Genomic DNA, 19,318 nt, shown 5'->3' with positions numbered 1-19,318 from the left:
CAAAAGTAAATAAAAATAGAATTATATAACTAGCATAAAGGTTAAATTATTATTATATTATCTAAGATAACTGTTTGAGGACATAATTTCCTACCTGCCCCAAAGACTGAAATGTGTTCTTTCAAAGTGCACATATACATTTTAAGCGAAGGCTCATAACATGTAAAGGAAAAACTGCATGATGTTTGGATCTGCTCCATTTAGCACCAAATCATATCAGTGAGATTTTATTGGACTAAAGGGGACAATTTTTGCAGGAACAAGTAGCATACAAAAAGATATGAAAATTATACAAGCGTACCAAATAGAGCTTATGATTGGCTTTAGGCCATAGCCAGCATTACAGTTTCTTCAAGTAAGTACAAATTATGTCTCATCCAAAGGGTAGTACCTGAAGAGTTACGGGCTATAAAGGAAGCTTGAAGTAAAATACATTAGATGAAAATAACAAAAGGCACCAGAGAATCAGCAGCTGGTTTCAAAGCTGCATGTGCTACAAGTGACTAGACTAGAACCAAAAGCAATTCTTGCATGGTATGGGCTATCTATGTCACTATAGCAGCAATCACAGAATCATTTAATTGGAGTTCACCTCATCTAGTTCACCCTCAGATCAAAGTAGGATCAGCTACACCTGTGCAGTTTGTGTTTTAACTACCAGCAAGGTTGGAGACTCCACAAGCTTTCTGGGCAGGGTATAACATTGTTTAACCTCCGCACAGTAAAAAATTCATCTCATGAGTTCAGAGGAAATTTCATGTGTTTTAATTTGTGCCCATTGCCTCTGCTGCTGTCACTGAGCACCACTGATGACAGACTGGCTCCCTCTTTGTTAATCATTCTCAAATGAGGTATTTATATAAAATTGTTAGATGCCCCCTGAGTTTCCTTTTCTCCAGCTCTTTCAGATGCTCCTCACATGAAAGATGCTCCAGTCCCTTAATTAGATTAAGAAGAAAGTCCTAGAAATGACAGATAATGAACCATAAGGGTAAAATTATACTCTGACATCCTATTGAATCAAAATCGCAGTCCATATAAGACTTCTTTAAATGTTTTTTTAATTTGAATTAAACGTCATCTTTTAGAAAACTACAGAGTCTTGTTTTTAAAATTATCCCCACATTCACTGATTATTGCAGTAGATATTTAAGTAGCAGTAGCCATCAGAAACCAAGGAAATTTCCATACTTTCAAGTTTTATTAGTGTCATTAAACTCAAAGCAAACACTGTAAAATTCTCCTACATTCTGACAGAGTACATGAGTAAAAAAAAGTATCCTGAGGGAAAAAGTATATAAATATATATATGTGTATAAATAGATTTTCATTATATATGAAAGGATGACCTGTGCTTGAGGTTACCACAACACAAAAACTATGAAAATAATTACAATTTTATTTAGATAACGCTGCTTCTACATCCTGGTTAAACATTTCCTCTCCATACTTCATGTTTGCCGAAACACTTAAACAATTATTTTACTGACTTAGTTCTCAGAAATGTCAAAATTCTGGATAGCTCATAACAAAGAGTGCTCTTCAACAAACTCTCATTAAAGAAGAACCAGATTCCATACAGAGAAGTCCGGAACAACTCCATTAAAAAACAAATTGCAGTGAAATCTAGTAGTATAATACTCTCCTATCAGCTACGGTAACACAGTCACTCCTTGAAAAAAACAGCCAGTTAAAAAAACAAAAATCAAAGAATAAAAAGCCTCCATCTCTTGGGGGTTTTTTTTTTTTTTTTTTTTTTTTTTTTTTAATCATAAGAGAAAGACCTACTCAAAACCAACAGTTTTTAGGGAAAATGTTTACCTTCATATATGACAGCTAAGAGTTCACATGCCTAAAACAATTTCAAGAAAAATCCTTCTAAGTCTATAGATACATTGTCACCAACTTTATATCAAGTATTCTCTTGATGAATGACACTATACAAATAACTATTTGTATAGTAAGCAGTCGTACCTTTCCTATAGACTTCCAAATTACTCAACCACTTATTGTTGTATTAAAAATACAACATTGAAAACCACTTTCTCATTCAATGTATAGACAAAACTCAAAGACTTCTGCATGTACAGACCCCAAATCAGTTTGATGGAAATGAAAGGACAGCACTAAAGTTCCAAGCTTTCAGTGCTCCGAGTTAGAACACTGAAACTGCTTGGGGGATCTCCTCCCCTCACTGAGAGAATTGTTTTGTGTTCATCAGCCTAGTTATAATACGACAAAAGATTATAGACAGAGTGATTATACCCTCTGGTGACTTGATTTGAGGAAATGGATATCAAAGTGTTTCAGAAAGATTTTTCCATAAAAGCAACTGTTTCTACAGCACAACAAATGTACATGAATTTTGGCATCCAAATAGACACACAGGCAAGATTCTGATTTTAGCAACACTATTTTAAACTCAAAAGTATCTGATGTCAAGAGAATTATTCCAGATTATAGCAATGAAATGGAGATCAGAACACAGCCTCCTCTTACATTTTTCTGATGCCATTTGTGAATTACACACAAAAATTACCTTGAAGTAATGCAGCTGAAGGAAAATTGGCAACAGTTGTGGCATTTCCTAATAACCTCAGAAGTTAAAATCTTATGAGGATAGAAGGATTTGAGTTTAATTTGATCACATTTTGTCCATATTAAATGTAACCAAAGTAAAAAAGCATTTCTTCCTCATAAAATTTAAGAATATCTTAATGCTGTGCAGAGCTAAGACCATGGGAGAGTCAAATACACAAATCTCTACAGATTTGAAAACATTTTAAATGTTCTGGACTGGTGTGTATTGACATCTCTACTATCACTATCTCCTTGACTTTTCCAGATGGAGTAATGAGAAACTGATGTTTATATGCCACAGCATATTATTCTTCCAGTTGTGGCAATTTTTGTGTTTTGTGTTTTGGTTTTTTTTTTTTTCCAATTCAGAGAATGCTCTCATAATTTCTTACACTTGCATACAACTAAAACAGACTCCTAATTCTGCTGATGGTATACTGCTTTGGTAATATATTCCCCTGGGAAAACACAGTGTGCCTCTAAGAGCAGAAAAAAAAAATCATCACTGTTAGATTCACACTGACTCAAAAAGTAGCTGTAACAAAAGAGTTAACACAGAAAACCCTTTCCTAGTTTTTCAAGACACTGCAATACAAAGGGAGAAGCTCAACAAATAATAAGGAAAAACAAAGACATTGTTGAAAAGAAAAGTTAGTCTACTAACATGAAGCATAAAAACTGAAGCCCATTTTTGTTATCAATATGGTTTTAGGTAACTTTTCCCAAGAAAAGAGGTTATGATATGATACGATGATATGATAAGAAAGTACACACAAACTACTTTTTCAAAGTTGAATTATTGTGTGAATTGCCATTTCTGAACTAGTTGGAAGACTGCATCATATCAAAGGAGATCTGATTTAATTCATTTTCCCTTCTATATTCTTGTTGCAATTTTGAAAGCATATCTCAATACTGTTTAACTTTAAAAAAATATATCTAAGCAGTAAGTTGTGATGGTGAGGGCACTCATCTCAAAAAACATGTGGCTACTGCAACCAGCCTAGACAGATAACTGGAAAATTTAGTAAAGATAGAGAATACTGAGAGAAGACAGAAGATAATTTTTGGCCAAACCTCAAAAATAGTGACAATGAAGAAGAGACAAGACATCAGACAAAAGGCATCAAAGTCCTAATGCTCCCATTTCACACAAACTTATATGAATGGATTAGGTATGGCTCAGAATAAAGACACAAACTTTCTGTAGGACTGAATCTGGGCATTTGCATTCATCAATTCTCAGGATTTAGAGTAATGGAAAATTAAGACACTGCAAACTACAGAATCAAAAAAAATGGCAAAGCTGATGAAGAAGATAGTTCTTACTTTGGAAACAGCACTACAGATTTAAAAAAGCTTTCACACCTACTTCGAAAAGGATACGTACTGCAGGTTCTGTGTCGACCAGACTTTGTGTTTACCATAGAATCACAAAATCACAGAATGGGTAAGGTTGGAAGGGACCACAGTGGGTCATCTGGTCCAGCTTCCCTGCTCAAGCAGAGCTGTCCTTAGAGAACATTGCACAGAACTCCATCCAGAGGTTTACTGAGTATCAGCAGTGAGGAGACTCCACAAACTCTCTGGGCAATCTGTTCCAATGCTGTTACAGTAAAGAAGTTCTTCCTCATATTCAGCTAAAGTTCCTGTGCATCACTTTCTGCCCGTTGCCTCTTGCCCTATCGCTTGGCACCACCCAGAAAAGCCTGGCTCCATCCTCCTGACACCCTCCCTTCAGATACTTCGTATACATTAAGGAGGTCCCCTCTCCATTGTCTTTATAGTTTTGCTGCTATAGTAGCTATTAATATGCAAAACAGTCCTTTTTTTTTTTTCCTGATGCAGGCAAATTATTGATGGAAGAATTGAGAAGTTTTCTTATTTAGCTTAAATGATTATATTTGAAAACAAGACAGAAAGTCTCTATCTAAGGAGTGTGCATGGCAGAGAGACAGTCTTCCATTTAGCAGTCCAGAAGAACAAAGGTCCACAGGTGTCAAAAGCAAGGAGAAAAAAGTCTAAGAAACATAGAAAATTAACTCCAACATAGTCTCATAGGACTCAGAAAAGAAATCCCCACCCTTTTCAGATTCAGGGAACTCAGCAGAGAGGTAGGAATATTTGAACATAAGTTTCCTTCATTATATTATGTTTTACGATAAGTAATTCCTATGAATGATTAAATAAAATCATCTCCCTCTATATTTTGTTTAAGGCAAATAAAAAGTTCTTTTTCCCTTCTCCTGATTAATTTTCAACAAGCTACAGAACAAAGAAATGGTTTATACTATTGCCATTGTTATAAGTATTATAATTATTATTATTATTATTTAAGGCCTACTTATTTATTAATATGAAAACTAAAACAACTCCACTCTTATTTGATATGTCCAGTTCCAAGATTAAGTGGCAGCTATAATTTCAATTTTCCAACTAGAATTCAGAAAAATTGTTTTGCTAGAATAAGATACAAAATACACACACAAAACACACTCCTTTAAAAGACTTTACATTAATTTTTGCTCCCTATTGTTCTGAAGACTCAAACAACTAGTCTTAAAAAGTTTAAAAGTTCCACTTTTTCAGCAGTTAGTTACTGTGTGATCTTGAGGTTAATGGAAACTGCAAGTCTGAGCTGAACAGCCTATGAGTTATAAAGTCAATCTTTTAGTAATATAGCTCCTCTATCCCAAAATCTTTTAAAAACATTTAAAACTATTTGGTGATTTCTAACTAAATGCCATTTCAGTCCCCCTTCTGTCACTGAAAGACACAGGACATTGTTATCTAGCATAAGAGATTCACACCTTAAGAAGCATACTGAAACTTGTGCTAATTAAAGACAAACATTAAAATCAGACAAACTTTAATTTGTCTAAAATATTTTGAGAGAGAGTTAACCTTTTAAATGTTACAGCATATCAGAATTAGAATACACTTCCCTCATCTTTGAAAATTCTCGCTTTGAGATTACATTTCTTAAAAATGTAAAACAATTTTGGTCTTCAGCATAATTTTAATTAGAATTTAAAATACTATCCTGTATTTCACTTTAAATGAAGGCCAAATACTCCAAAGAATGAAATCCTGCCTTCAGGTATACTATCAAAGTAAAGCAGACTACTGCATTCTTCCACACTCGTACTATGAAATCCCACTGAGAAATGGCTATTCCCTGAACAGGATGCAGCAGAAGCACATTATTCACTTTCCAGTCTTAATTATCAAAACGACTAAAACCACTTTGAGTTGTTTTAATTAAAAACTTTACAGATCTCTGCATGTGCTTTATACTAAAAGTCTATATTCAGTCAATGACATAAATGTGACTCCCTAAAGAATGAAAAATTAACACTTAACAAGTTGTTTTCTCAATTTAAATATTTCACTTATTATGATCATTTAATGAGGCCAAAAAACATAACAGCTGCAAAGTCACCAGGTAGATACAATTGGATTTCAAATATTACAGTGATTAAGTACAAGACAAAAAGAATGCTGTGAGCCAGAAAGCTGGTTTTTTTTTTTTTTGAGCTACATGCAGCTGCTGTGGAAGAGCATGTCTACCTGAAACGCTTCCTGGATTTTTATTAGTCATTGGGTTTACTCTACAAAATTTAATACATATAAGTTTTTAAGAGGAGGGCAATATTTCATTTTATTGTATAGTTTTGAAGTATAGATATATTTTGGTAGTTTATTTTTAAAGTAATTCAAATTTTGTAATTAATTAAAAACTATTTTAAATTAATCAATTCAATACTATTGTATGCATGCAAAGGCATCAGTTCTAACTGCTCATGTAGAAATGAATATTAATGTAGAAGCCACTTCAGGACAATGTTTTCAAACTATTTACTTTAGCTTGCCCTCAACACATGATAAGTTATTTCTTTCTACAAAACCTAAAGAAAAACTTACAGAATGCTCTAAAAGGTAATTATAGTTGAAATTAATAATAATTTAACACATCAAGTAAAAATTAAAGAACGGCAAACAGAAGAATATTCCCAGAGGAATCACTATTGCTGTCATAATCTAACAGCTCAATTTTCTTCTCTATTTTAGTTAATATCACACTTCTGCTACCCAAGACAGTACTAGTTTACATTATAGATGTTAAATGACTTTTTCCTAAATTTTACAGGGGAAGACTACAAACCCAGTCAGTATTTTTTTCTTCAAGAACAAAGCTATTTTGTTGTCCCAAATCCCAGCTAAATCAGCAGCATTCACAGACGTTTTCCTACCACAGGAAAAAGAAATGTAGGTGAGGGCCTACTTATGTGGTACAGTCACCAAGGTATGAGAGCAATAAAAGTGTAAGTGTCAAAAGACAGAAAGTAGAACAGTTTTAAAATATATTTGGAATATTTGTCTAATGACTTCTGATTTTAAAACTTACTTTTGATTGTGCAGTACCATCAACAACGAATCAAATATGCTACAGTGAAAAATAGAAACATACACTCTCACAAATCCCCCTGAGATCCATCTCTCAAACTAAGTCAAACAAAAGTTGAAAACCTGCTCTTTGGTTTAATAATCTCTTCCAGACTGGCTGCGTCTTTTACATGTAGTGTAGCTGAGACTTCTGGCTGCCATATCTGGGTTTGTTTCTTAAGAGAAAATATTTATGAGAATTAGAAGGTTGCTCAGAAGTGGTGCTTTTCTGCACAATAAAACCCCAGCCATTTTTGGTGTAGTTTTTGGTTGTTTTTTTTTTTTTTTTTTTTTTAAGTATTCAGAACTAGTTTCATTGGATGAATCTTTATACAAATTAAAATCCTGACAGGTAGAAGCAGGTACTTTGTTAGATTACTTCTAGGTACAGGCAGATGCATCTACTCCCACAGTGGCTCAGCAGGTGCTTTTCAGCAGCTGGTGCCCTTTACTGGTTTGCCTTTGTAAGTGTTCCCATCAGATTTTCAACCATTTCAGAGGCAGCACTACACAGTATACGCACACTTGGCAGCTGTGTAGAAAATGAAGCAGGCTTAACACTTTATTCAAATCAGATGCAGTCAATTTTACCTCATGTTAATACTAAAAAGTGTATTTCCCTATTCATATTTGCAATGAATTTCCCTATTCATACTTGCACGAAAAGGAGCAATCAAATAATTGTAAGAATGTATAACTCTCACATGCCAGTATCTACTAAATATTTCAAAGCAAGTTTTGCTTAGTATATCATAGATAGCTATGCTTGTTTAAAGAACAGACTAAAAGAAATTAAGTCCTCTATACTTACCAGTACAGACTTGGACCCATATTATCAATTAGTTGTTTCTTTAAACTTATACTGCCCATGAAGACATAACTCAGATTTTACAGTGCTCTTCTCAATAAAAAGAAGGCTGTACATTACTAGTATTTAGAATAAACAGAGTCTCTCTAGATGAGATCTGTTTAAGTTTAAATTACAACCTCACCAATGAAAGGACATTTGAAAACATTATTTTACAGTCACATGGATTTTTTTCTTGCTTTATCGCCATTTATCAGTGTTTTTTGCATGTAGTTATTAATAACAAGCTCTTGAAAATAAAAACGTGTATAAAAACACGGCCCAGACTGACAAAACAAAGAACCTATTTACCAGTCTTTCATAGCATCCTTGCCACACTCAGCATCTCCAGTGTCTTAAAAACAGCTTGTTCCAGTAACACAGCCATCAGACTTCTATGGCGTTAAAAGGTTCTTATTACAAATATGTAAACAAATAAGGCAACAACAAAAATAGATAAAGCTCTAATGTATTATACAATATACTATCCTAATAGCATTTAGAAAGTGATTTCTAAAGAGAAAAGATAAAAGCCTTGTTGATCTTAAAAATATTAAAAGCGCAAGACTACAAAAGGTCTTGAACTAAACTGCACATGACACTAGGACAAAGGAAACTTCAAGAATAAATGATGAGATTGTATTCTAAGCATTCAATTTTAAGACATTACAAGATAGAGAAAGGCATTAGGTTACAATTGAAAAGCAAGGAGAAGCCTATTGGTCAAAAAGATAATTTTTCACCTCTGTGAAAAGTCATCTGAAAAATGTGTGTAGATGAGCTAAGGCAGCACATACTGCAAAGGAAGCCTTCATTCAGCCTGATTCTAAAAAGATCAAACTTGCCCAGTGTCAAATCAAAGCAAATAAACCTACTGTCAGCCTACCAAAAGACAGGTTCATGACAGAGGCAGAGAGAGAACACTATTTTGGAATAAGAAAAAAGTTACATTGCAAATTGCTGTGTTGGTTGCTTATTTAAGTCAGGGACACATTGTACAATCTGGAAATGTGGTTATCTATGAATTTCCACAATAATTCTGGTTAACCAAAACTTTGAGAAAGTCTCTGCAATACTTCCCCATTCTTATGGGACAATAATAAAAGCTTGTTTTCCCTGCACTTCTCCAGTGAATATTCTTCCAATTTGTATAAAAATAATCTGCTTTTAAATGGTCATGTCACAGTGCTTCGATCCACAACATTATACCAAAAATGAAAGCCACATCATAAAAACAGGCCAAGGAGAATGTAGTTTGAGCAAATACAGGCTTACATCTGACCAATTATATAATGCCTAAGTTCAAAACTCATGTGAGACATGATGTATTTGTTTCATTCCTCCCCATTCCAAAACAGGTGAACTATGGCATTACTTTCACAATGGTGGATTGACACAATGGTGGATTGCTGAATCCAATGGTGGATTCAGCACGTACGGGCTGCTGCTCACTGAAAGCTGCCTTTTGCTCTTCAGAGAATCTGACATAAGATCATGCTTCAGTTCTCATCTCTCTCCAATTTTTCATCATCATCCCCTTTTTTTTGCATCCTACATATATCTGTATACAGATTGGCTTGACTGTCTTTTTTACATACAAATTTTTTTGTTGTTGTTGTTAAAAAAATGAAATAGTAAAACCCTGGCACTCTGAGGGAGACAAAGAGGAGGATATATAAAATAGCGGTCTGTTAAAACTGTTACTGTTTTTTTTAAGTCTATGATAATCTTGAACTGAGAACAGACAAGGCAAAGATTCCAGAGAAGTCACACCTGCCTAACACAGAGATGCTTCAGAGAAAATAATTTCAATTTCCCATCTTGTGTTAAGAGACAGGTCCTCTCAAAGACAATAATAGTATCAAACACATCTTTTTGCTGAGTTAAAACTCAGTTTTCAAATTCTAAGGGTACTAGTAGGTAGCACTGCATTTCAAAATATTATTTTGGAATAATTATACAAAGTAACAAAATAAAATGCTTTGGAGGAAACCCATGAAATAGCTAAAAGATGAACATATCCAGTACTATGTTCAGCTCTTAATAACTAGCACATACCTGGGAAGTGTACCTTGGGAAAAGAAGTTCTCTTATGAGTTTTGTCAGAAAACAAAACGTCAGTCTCTATTTCTTGCTTTCTTATTATTAGAATAGCCTTGATATCACTATCTCTATTGACACTTCCATTTATTTTTTGATTTTATTATCACTACTTAAAAAAAGAAAATCATTATTCTCAGTATACCTCTTTAGAGATAGTTCATTCTTTTCTCTCTCATTTCAGCACTAGCATAAACTCTTACTGTGATGTTCTAGGAAACCAACTTTATATATTTTGATACAAACTTCAAAGATGCAAAAATACTCTCCTATCAGAAGAAAGCAGATATAGGTGGAACCTTGTTTGAAACAATAATCTCAGATTACTGAAAAAATTATCCGTTTGTAAATTATTTCTTTATTCTTTTATATCTACTTACTCCATTACTAATCCTCTCTTTTAATGTTAATTTTTCAGCTTCTCAAACTCCTGGTAATTGGAGGGTAGTCATAATTGCTGATCCTCCAAACCTGTGCTCTTAAGAACTCTGCCTTACTTAAGCCGGGACACCAATGTGCCATGTTAAATTAAGGAATTCAGACTTACACATTTCATTTGAATTAATTCAAAGTTGTACTATAATATTTATAAAGCCTTGCTAACACTGCAGTGTACCTGTATTTCAAATACCATATCAAATTAATTTGGCATTATCATATCAAGTTTCTATCTCTCTAGAAATTATTTAGATTTTTTTTTTTGCTTTAAAGGTGTTCCCCAAAATAAGTCAGGTTAGTAATCCAGCATGCAATAAAATCAGTGATTCTATTGAACAAAAAAAAAAAATCTTAATGGCAAGGACTTTTAGAATAATAGAAAGTTATGGTACCATTTGTAGTATTAAAGGCTATATCAATAAAGTAAGAATGTTTTTAAAAATACTTTTCAGAGATTTATCATCATGGGAAGATATTCTCCATTGCTGAAAGAAGAAAGAACTTCTTAGCATTCAGGAAATCATATAGTGATATCTATCTGCAGTAAAAGCTGCAGTCAAGTGAGGCACATGTTTTAAAAATATTACATTCAATGAATTATATTCAAGTACAGCAAGTCTCTTCCAAAGATGAATTAGTAAGCCACAGAGCACATGTTTGCATTTCTACAATATGAGATTACAGGTAAATTTCAAAACCACAATATCAGTTTACAGCTTGCACATCATAGCAACAACTTTTTTTGATGATGTTAATAAACTATTTCTACTAAAAAAATGGATTTTCTTAATTGACAAGATGACAATTTTATACAAGACAGACAATAAACTGCTTTGGTATGAACACGGTTTGGCATGAAGCACATATTTTACTTACTTTTAGTTGAAGCTATAGTATTTATTCCTACTATTTAAAGGAAACAATGCAGAAAAGCCTCAGCTAAGGGTAGACAATCAAACAATTTGATGCAGACACTATAAATATTGCACTTGGGATTCTAAAATAATGACAGAATACTCATTAACTTGCATACTGAAGAAAATTAAACCAGAACTTGAAGGCTTTAAGATTAACATCAATGTTAAATCTTAACTCCAATATTTTTATTCACCTATTATTGTACATATTCGATCTTCTTTGGATATCACCCCTCATGAAATATGAACATAGACTACAATTCCTAATATACGTTACCAGTCATTAAAATGACTGTACCTTGATCTATGTGATTTTCCTTGTCTTAAGTTGGGACTAATGATTACAGAACTTCTAAACTTTCCTTGAAGCGAATTTAGAGTATAATTCATTGGATAAATGTCAAGATTTCAATAAAATTAAACATATTTTTTTAAATTATTCCTTTCCGTCCAACCGCCAATTGCTGTTTGAAAAATAAGCAACTGAAACACTAGGATCAAGTTTGGAATTAATGGTCCAATATTCTGGATTTGAAAAATGTAATTTATGCAAAAACATCCATACTTCTATTCTGTAGACTTACCTTGTACAATTCTAAAAACAAGAAAACATTACAGGAAAAGAGGGAATATTGATTTTGTAATAATTTCTTCACATAATACGGAGAGAAAAAAATACACTTCTTATTTAGATCATTACGCTGTGCTAGTAAAAGGAAACTGAAATAACATGAAACAAAGAAATAAATCCTACCCTGAACATACACTTTAGGTAAAAAGCTGAAGTAATTTTTCACCAACAGCAATTTGTTAGATAAAACATGTTTTCACAATCTTGAAGAGGAACTTTCCCTGACCTGAGTTTATGACTTTAAAGGTACATTTATTTGGCAAAAAGCCTGGCACAAAACCACCTTTATAGCAAGTACAAAAAATATATTTTATTAATGGTCAAGTTGCTTGTCAAAGATAATAAATCTAAGCCTGTGCTTACTCCATTTTTTAAATTCTCATTATTGAAACAACCTAGCTGGCATGTCACTTTTGCAAGTAGTAGAATCAGAATACTTCGGATTAAATTGGTGTGACCAATCAGCTACTTATGAACCACCTCTGCTTGTATGCCTGTACTGTGGTGAACACACGGCTCTCCAAATAGGAACAAATGCCAAGAAAACCAGTTATGTACAAAGGGAGCTTGGGGTGGGATTTGCTGCCTTGCAACTCCTTAGCCCTTCCGCAACTCCTTCCATGGGACACAGTGCACCCTTCCACCACCGAACACCAGAGACGTTCCCAAGCCAAGCAGCAGCAAAGCACCCTCCACGCCACTAGCTCCTGCTCCCAGCTCAACAGGGGTGGGAAATAAAGAACATGAGGTGACACAGGTGGAGTGAGACTGTGGGAGGAAGTGAAGCAGCAGTTCAGATCATAACGTAGAAAGGCACGAGCGACAAAGCAGAAAAAGGAACAACACAGACAGCAGGGGACTGCTAATGCCAGCGGTTTGACATGCTATGGTATGCTTTTATGGTTTCTAAACTGTGAAAGGTTTGCCCCTCCTGATCTCATATTTACAGTGCATATTAAGACTATGTAGGAATGGTAGCTACAAAAACTTGCATTTTTGTCTATATCATGAGTTTCATTTTAGCATCTGTATTCTTTTAGGCAGTGCTTTCATGGCTCCAGAAAAATCTGCATGTGGAATAATTTAACTAATCGTGAAGTTAAACTCTTTCAGGAAGCTCCGACCCTTTGCAAGGAGGCTCTAAATAAACTGAATACTTACTTTGAAAATACTGGCCATAAGATTTCAGATAATATAGTACCAAAATTGGCTTAAATGCGTTATTTCTCAATTTTGGAGTGCAATGGAAGATGCACCATGACTACATTGCCAGTCCTATAAATAAGAACTTCATGTCAATAGCTGTACTAGCTTAATGCATCGCTGCTCTCTTTGCTGTTGGTTCACAGAGGTTTTCTCATTTTGTCTTATATTTGTACATAAGAAAAAAAAAAGCCTATACATGTTTAAAATGTGGTTAAAATGTGGTTTGTTAAAATTTGTATCTTAAGGTATATATATTTCTCATCTCTTCTCAAGCTGGGTTTATATCAGGTTAAGGAAATGAGAAAATCTAAACCTTAACTAATGCTTTAGAATATTTAAAGTGCAAGATTACTTCAACTTACAGGATCCAGAGGTTTAACTTTTGGCTAACAGTTCAAAATATAAGTGAACTCCTTATGAACTCAGTTCTGACCTGAAGAGCTTTGAAGATTAAATTTAATAGTATATTCTGCAACACACATGACACGGTCAAATATTCCACCCAAACTGCTGACAAATGTGATCAAAATCATATAGCTTGTGAGAAACAGATAGAGAGATTACTTTTAGGCAAATGAAAATGTACAGACTAAAAAGAAACCGAAAAAGAATATTTATAATTTTTGAAACCATAAGGATTTCTCCACAGACAGCTCTCCACAGAGAGCTCAATATATAATACTCAAAACCCCAGCAACAATACATGGCTTGGTTGTTCTGTGCCTTTTTTTTTTTTCTATGGATTATGGGTTTCATGTATATTAACTCATTAAACAGAATGAGTACCTTAATCTATATGTCTAGACTAACTCAATGTCGTACATCAAAACCCTCCCACTAATGGCATCTCACAGCAGTCAATAGCAGCAAAATGCTCAACTTCCTCCTGACGCCTTTAGAAGCTCCTAGCTATGAACTATCTACAGCTATATTTACTGTTATCTCTACTCTTTGCCCATCTGTTTGTATTTTAGGTAATCCTGTAAACATATCTGTACAGATATACCAGAGCTATTTATGAGCATCTATGCGTTCTAGGGAGACAGACAAAAAGTATTATTTTGCTGGTTTTGCTTAACATGAATAAACCAAAATTAAAATATACTGATGGTAAATCTTCAAGCCCTTTGACTCCAGTTAATTAGTAAAAATTTTAAGTATCAACCAAGATTTTTTTCTGAGCTTAGAGATCTAAAACTGCCATACCGAGAAAATAACAATGAAAAAAAATTGCTCCGCTGGCAATTTCAGCCTCTTTTAACTCATTGATAATAATGTGTTATCCAACAAGTTTCAAATTTATGAGCCTCACTAATGGAAGAAGGAAGCTGACAAGTCCTGCAGTTGGACAAACTTCATGAATTTGTAATCTGTTGTTGCAAACTGGTATTAAAGTTGAGGGCAGAAATTATATACATAGGTGTTCAAACATTCAAAATTGAATTTGTTATTGACACTTCTATTTGATCTCATGTAACAGGAATCATATCAAAGAGTAAAGTTCTAAAGAAAATGATTTCTATTTCAAAATTTCACTATAAAACTGAAAAGAATACCTCTTGATGACATGCAATCTATAAAGAAGAGTTACTTGTGAAATTTGTATAACTGATGTATTTTTTACAATTATTTTAAACATTAGATGTGTAAAATCTGCAAACTGTTAATTTTAAATAGTTATTTTTCTGTCTGAACCATATATTTTCTGAAAGTAGTTAATGCCTATTGAAACACTGGTACTTTCAAAAAAGTTTACAGATTATTAGGTACTATTTAGCTCAAGAGAAAGACATTTCACTGCAAAAAGCTGTCATGCTGAATATTGTCATATAAAATGTCACATTTTATAGCTGCAGTGGCTCCATTTTTCTATCCAGTTAACCTGTCATTCAATTCATGAACACAACATTAGTTACTGTCACCTAAGCAGAAAAGAATACATTCAGATTTTAAAATTAAACTGTCTTCTGTTTTGAAAGAGTTAAATCTTTATGTTAAACAATCTTTACTCAGAGTCACAATAAAGTGCTCTGTCCCAAAACCAAGAAAAATATGTTTCCATGTTATACGCTGAAGAACTAAGAAATATAAAACCTTCTTCATATGTACATCTAGCTTGCTCTTTATGTCTCTATTCAAATCAAATCTTCCATTTTTTAAATAGATTTGTCATATACAATGAGGAGTACAGAGGCACACGTGATGGACTACTGTAAGTTTTAGACTGTAAATAACTAACCAGAAATTTAGTTCTCTTACCTCAGCTTTTTCATCATTTTAAATCAGTAAAAGTTTAAACTAATGCCTGTTTTACTTGCATTTTTCCTCTCTGCCTTTAGTTTTTATCATCAATGTTTTGCTGATGATGATTTGCCCTCTTCTGTTTAAAGAACCATTTGAGAGGACTTTGCATCCCACACAATCTGTAACACCACACTCAACACCTTGAATAGCCCTGGACTGCAAGACTAGTGCAAAATAGTGATATGGAGTTGCAAGCCAACCAGATACAGAAGCTCAGGTTCACTTTGCCATGTGATCTTCAGAAAGGGAACAGAATTGCTGTAATACTTTCATTTCATTGTTGTGATTCAAATCACAGCTCAAAACCATAAATAAGTGAACAGGTAATGCCCAAGGAATTGAGAAGTGCAACTCATGAACGTAGTTTAGATCAGGAATTTCTTTAATTCGAGTCAACGTGAAAAGGATGATTTCACTGAACTACGTTTCCCAATAAACATTCTCTAAATTAGTAGTAAAGAAGTTAACTGGCTACATTTACATATCACATATCACTGAAAAAATGATACTTTTTCCAGTTATTTTTTTGTAATACAAAGTAAAAACCAATTTAATATCTTTGAAATGGTATACTCACCTCATCCAAGTCTTTAATATAAACAATTTTCTCTTCAATGCCAATAGGCATTGGTTCACTATGAGGGATCTTCACCTCTTCATACATTTTATTGTTTTCTCTCTGAACTGATTCTGGTAAGAACACCTAAAACAGTATTACAGGAAAACTAATTCAAAGTATGAAAATACAAAGTATCATTATGTATAACTTACTTAGAACAAAACTTTATCACTTTCCTTCAAAAAATGAATCCAAAACATAAGTAAATCTCAGTGATTCATATTATGATAGCACTGAACACCCTAAATGGAAAATAATCAGTTTTACTACTGAGAAAATAGTCCAAACCCCCCCTCCAAAAATAATTCTGCTTTATTATATTTCAGAATCCATTAAATGTAGAATTTCAGAAAGCATTCATTTTTTTAAAGTCATTTCAAAGGTACCCAAAAGATAGAAAACCAGTATTTTAAATGTATAAGTGAACCTAGAAATAAAAGCAAGTACATTAGTTGAGGACAAGATTATTTCTTTGAGAGGCAAAATAAAATCAAATATATGGAAGTGTTTAAAACCATCTGAAAAGAAGTGCTGCTTCGTACGTTGGTCTCTGATAAGTTGGAGACTAAGGGAACAAAGGGAGCTCTGCTAAACATTATTCACTGGGAAAGATGTACTGTTCAAGAAGGGTCATGCACCAAACACGTACCTTTGCACCCCCAATGAATGCTGATGTTTTCATAGCTTCAGCTCGGGAATCATAAACATGAGGATAATGAATTTTTTCGAAGCTCGTCTCTCTCTGTCTACCTAAGACTGGCATACTTCGAGCATTCAAAAGCGCTAGTTCTCTGTAAGCAGAAAAATAACTGCAATAATTCTGCCCATTTTAGGCTGCCATCACAAAAACTGAACATAGTATAAAAAAGTCAGAGCAAGAATTACAGAAATTTAAGAAAAAAAAGTTGCATAAAATAGTCAACAAAAAATTTTACAGTGTTATTATCTGGCAGCAGTTAAACCAAATCCTTATACCACATTGTTTACATAAACTTCAGAAGTGTAATCCAATAAGTGCAAGGTTTTCCTAAATGCAGTTTTGCCTCTTTTTAAGCAATAAAACAAGATGATTTCACAGTTAGATACCAGTCCCACTATATTTTTCTCAATACAAAATACAACAGCTTATTTGTTCCTTATCCTTTCCCTCCTCTACTTCTCCCGCTACCTTCTAGCTGACAACATGGAAAATAGTACCCATTAATCTTGAGAGAAAAAAAGAAAGATAGTTCTGATAGATTTAGTATAGACTTCATAAATCTTAAGCAAGTAGTGTGCGTACAGGAACTAAGAAAGATAGCCTACCCCTCTAATCTGCATCTCCAGCCCACATAAATGAGATCAAGAGGATTCTCATTAAGCAGATCACTGCTCTCTTTCCTGAATATTAGGTTTTCATATTAAAAAAAATTCTACGCTTGCACTAAAATGTGACTTGAAGTCAGAATCACCTAACCACCAAAGTAAACTAAAAGAAAATAAATTATTATGATAAGCTGAAGTAGCAATTACAAGAGAAGCATTTCTGAGCTTTCAGGATTTATTACCTTTGCATCCGCAGCTCTTTGGGATCAAAGCACATTTGTCCTTCTCCAGAAACTTCTCCGTCTTCCCCAGCTTGTTTTTCTTTTCTGGCATTCCGTTTTTCTTCCCGACGATATTGTTTCATTAACAACTTTTCTTGTTCAGACTGAATTGTAACTTGACAACCATAATTGGGCTTCGCATTTTCTCCTATGAACTTCTTGCACTGTTCTGCAATTTGTTAACAGGCATGCATCCCCATTAGTACTGGATTCCATCTTTTTTCCCCCAGTTTTATTCTAAAGGTTTGATTTTTGATGCTTGGTTGGGGTTTCATGCGTGTTTTTGAGTTTTGTGCATGTGTGTGCATAAAATTAGTTGAGCCTTATGTAGACTGTGCAGTAGTTGGCCTTTTTCACTTATATCTAGGCATGTTTGTTCTTTTCCTCTGGAGCCAAAAACTTGAAAATCTTTTTTCATCAAGTAAACCTGCTTGACCACTAACATTTTGAACAATCTGTGCTGCTTAGTTTTCACCTACAACAAAACTGAAACTCCCACACCTCCCAGCATGCATACTGGCTAAGGTGACAATAACTTGTTAAATAGCACAGAAGAAAATCTCATAAACTGTCAAAATGTCCACATTAATATCATCATGCCTGTAGCTTTAACACTCTCTCCTGTATTAAAAGGGGACAACAATGGATGCAATTTCCTGACTAAATTTAATTCAGACTGAACACAGTAGGGCAAAGAAATGTTACTTGATTTGTCTGATAAGCACAACAATCACCTTTACTGCCATGGAAGTAAATTACACAAGAAATAGGTAAATAATACAGCATGGTACAAAAATGCAGTACACATACAGTTCCCTGACTTGTGCTTATTTTCTCAAGGCACAAATTACTCAAAGTTGACTAAATTTCCGCAGACAGAAATTATTCTCTTCCCCAAATGCAATTTTAGAAAGATAAGACTTCAATCCCCATTAGAAATACCATTTTGATCAACTTAAAAAGAAGAAAGCCTTATTAAAATTAATGGACTGAATTCAGGGCAGATCATCTTCAATCTCAGAGAAGATACCCAAATATCATTGACTTCTTTACCACAGGGAAACAAGAGTTCTCTCCTCAGTGAAAAATGCATACAATCAGTTACACTTTTCTATTGTCTCAAAAGTATAACATTGAAAATATTCTTCCTCCACATTCTAGCACAAATTACTGTGATAGATTTTACTGATGGCATAATGAAGAATAATTTCATAAAAGCTTCCAAAATACTACTTCTTCTAACTGAGAAGAAAATATTCATGTAACTAAAATCTGTACATAGGAGAAAGATATAATAATTCCATTTCTACTGAACGTATTTTTAATTTTTTATTATTTGATTACTTGAGAAGGGAAAAATACCAGGACATAAAACCTTGTTATAAAGCAAGACTTTCCCTTCAGAAATCACAAATAGGTAAAAATAATGGTTTTTCTGTTGAGTTTAGACTAACCATCAGCACAGTAAGAGATGAACGTCTAAGCACTTGCTTATATAACATTTCACTGAAGACAAACATATTAAAAACGGGGCCATTTGCACTTTAAAATTATTGTGAGGATAAATAAATCCCCCTTTACTAGTACTATACATTTTTCTAACTCCATATACTGTGAACATGCAATGGGCTGCACGGTGCTATG

At 33.7% G+C, this 19,318-nt stretch overlaps 1 protein-coding gene across 2 annotated transcripts in view; it reads right to left on the bottom strand.

The window, feature by feature from the left end:
• The window catches only part of ASCC3 (activating signal cointegrator 1 complex subunit 3), a 259,967-nt gene that overhangs the window by 193,847 nt on the left and 46,802 nt on the right, over nucleotides 1–19,318 (bottom strand). For both annotated transcript variants that reach the window (XM_050316537.1, XM_050316536.1), the window contains exons 6-8: nucleotides 17,636–17,843; nucleotides 16,738–16,879; nucleotides 16,047–16,172 (exon numbers count right to left, since the gene is read on the bottom strand). In XM_050316537.1, coding sequence (XP_050172494.1) covers nucleotides 16,047–16,172; nucleotides 16,738–16,879; nucleotides 17,636–17,843 — 476 coding nt within the window. The remainder of the gene's footprint in view (nucleotides 1–16,046; nucleotides 16,173–16,737; nucleotides 16,880–17,635; nucleotides 17,844–19,318) is intronic.

This window comes from Myiozetetes cayanensis, unplaced genomic scaffold (genome assembly GCF_022539395.1).
Source record: "Myiozetetes cayanensis isolate MyiCay16 unplaced genomic scaffold, myiCay2020 scf2-11, whole genome shotgun sequence".
In the NCBI taxonomy this organism is placed as follows: Eukaryota; Metazoa; Chordata; class Aves; order Passeriformes; family Tyrannidae; genus Myiozetetes; species Myiozetetes cayanensis.
Note: the sequence above shows the minus strand (reverse complement) of the source record. Positions and strands in the feature narration are given on the sequence as shown.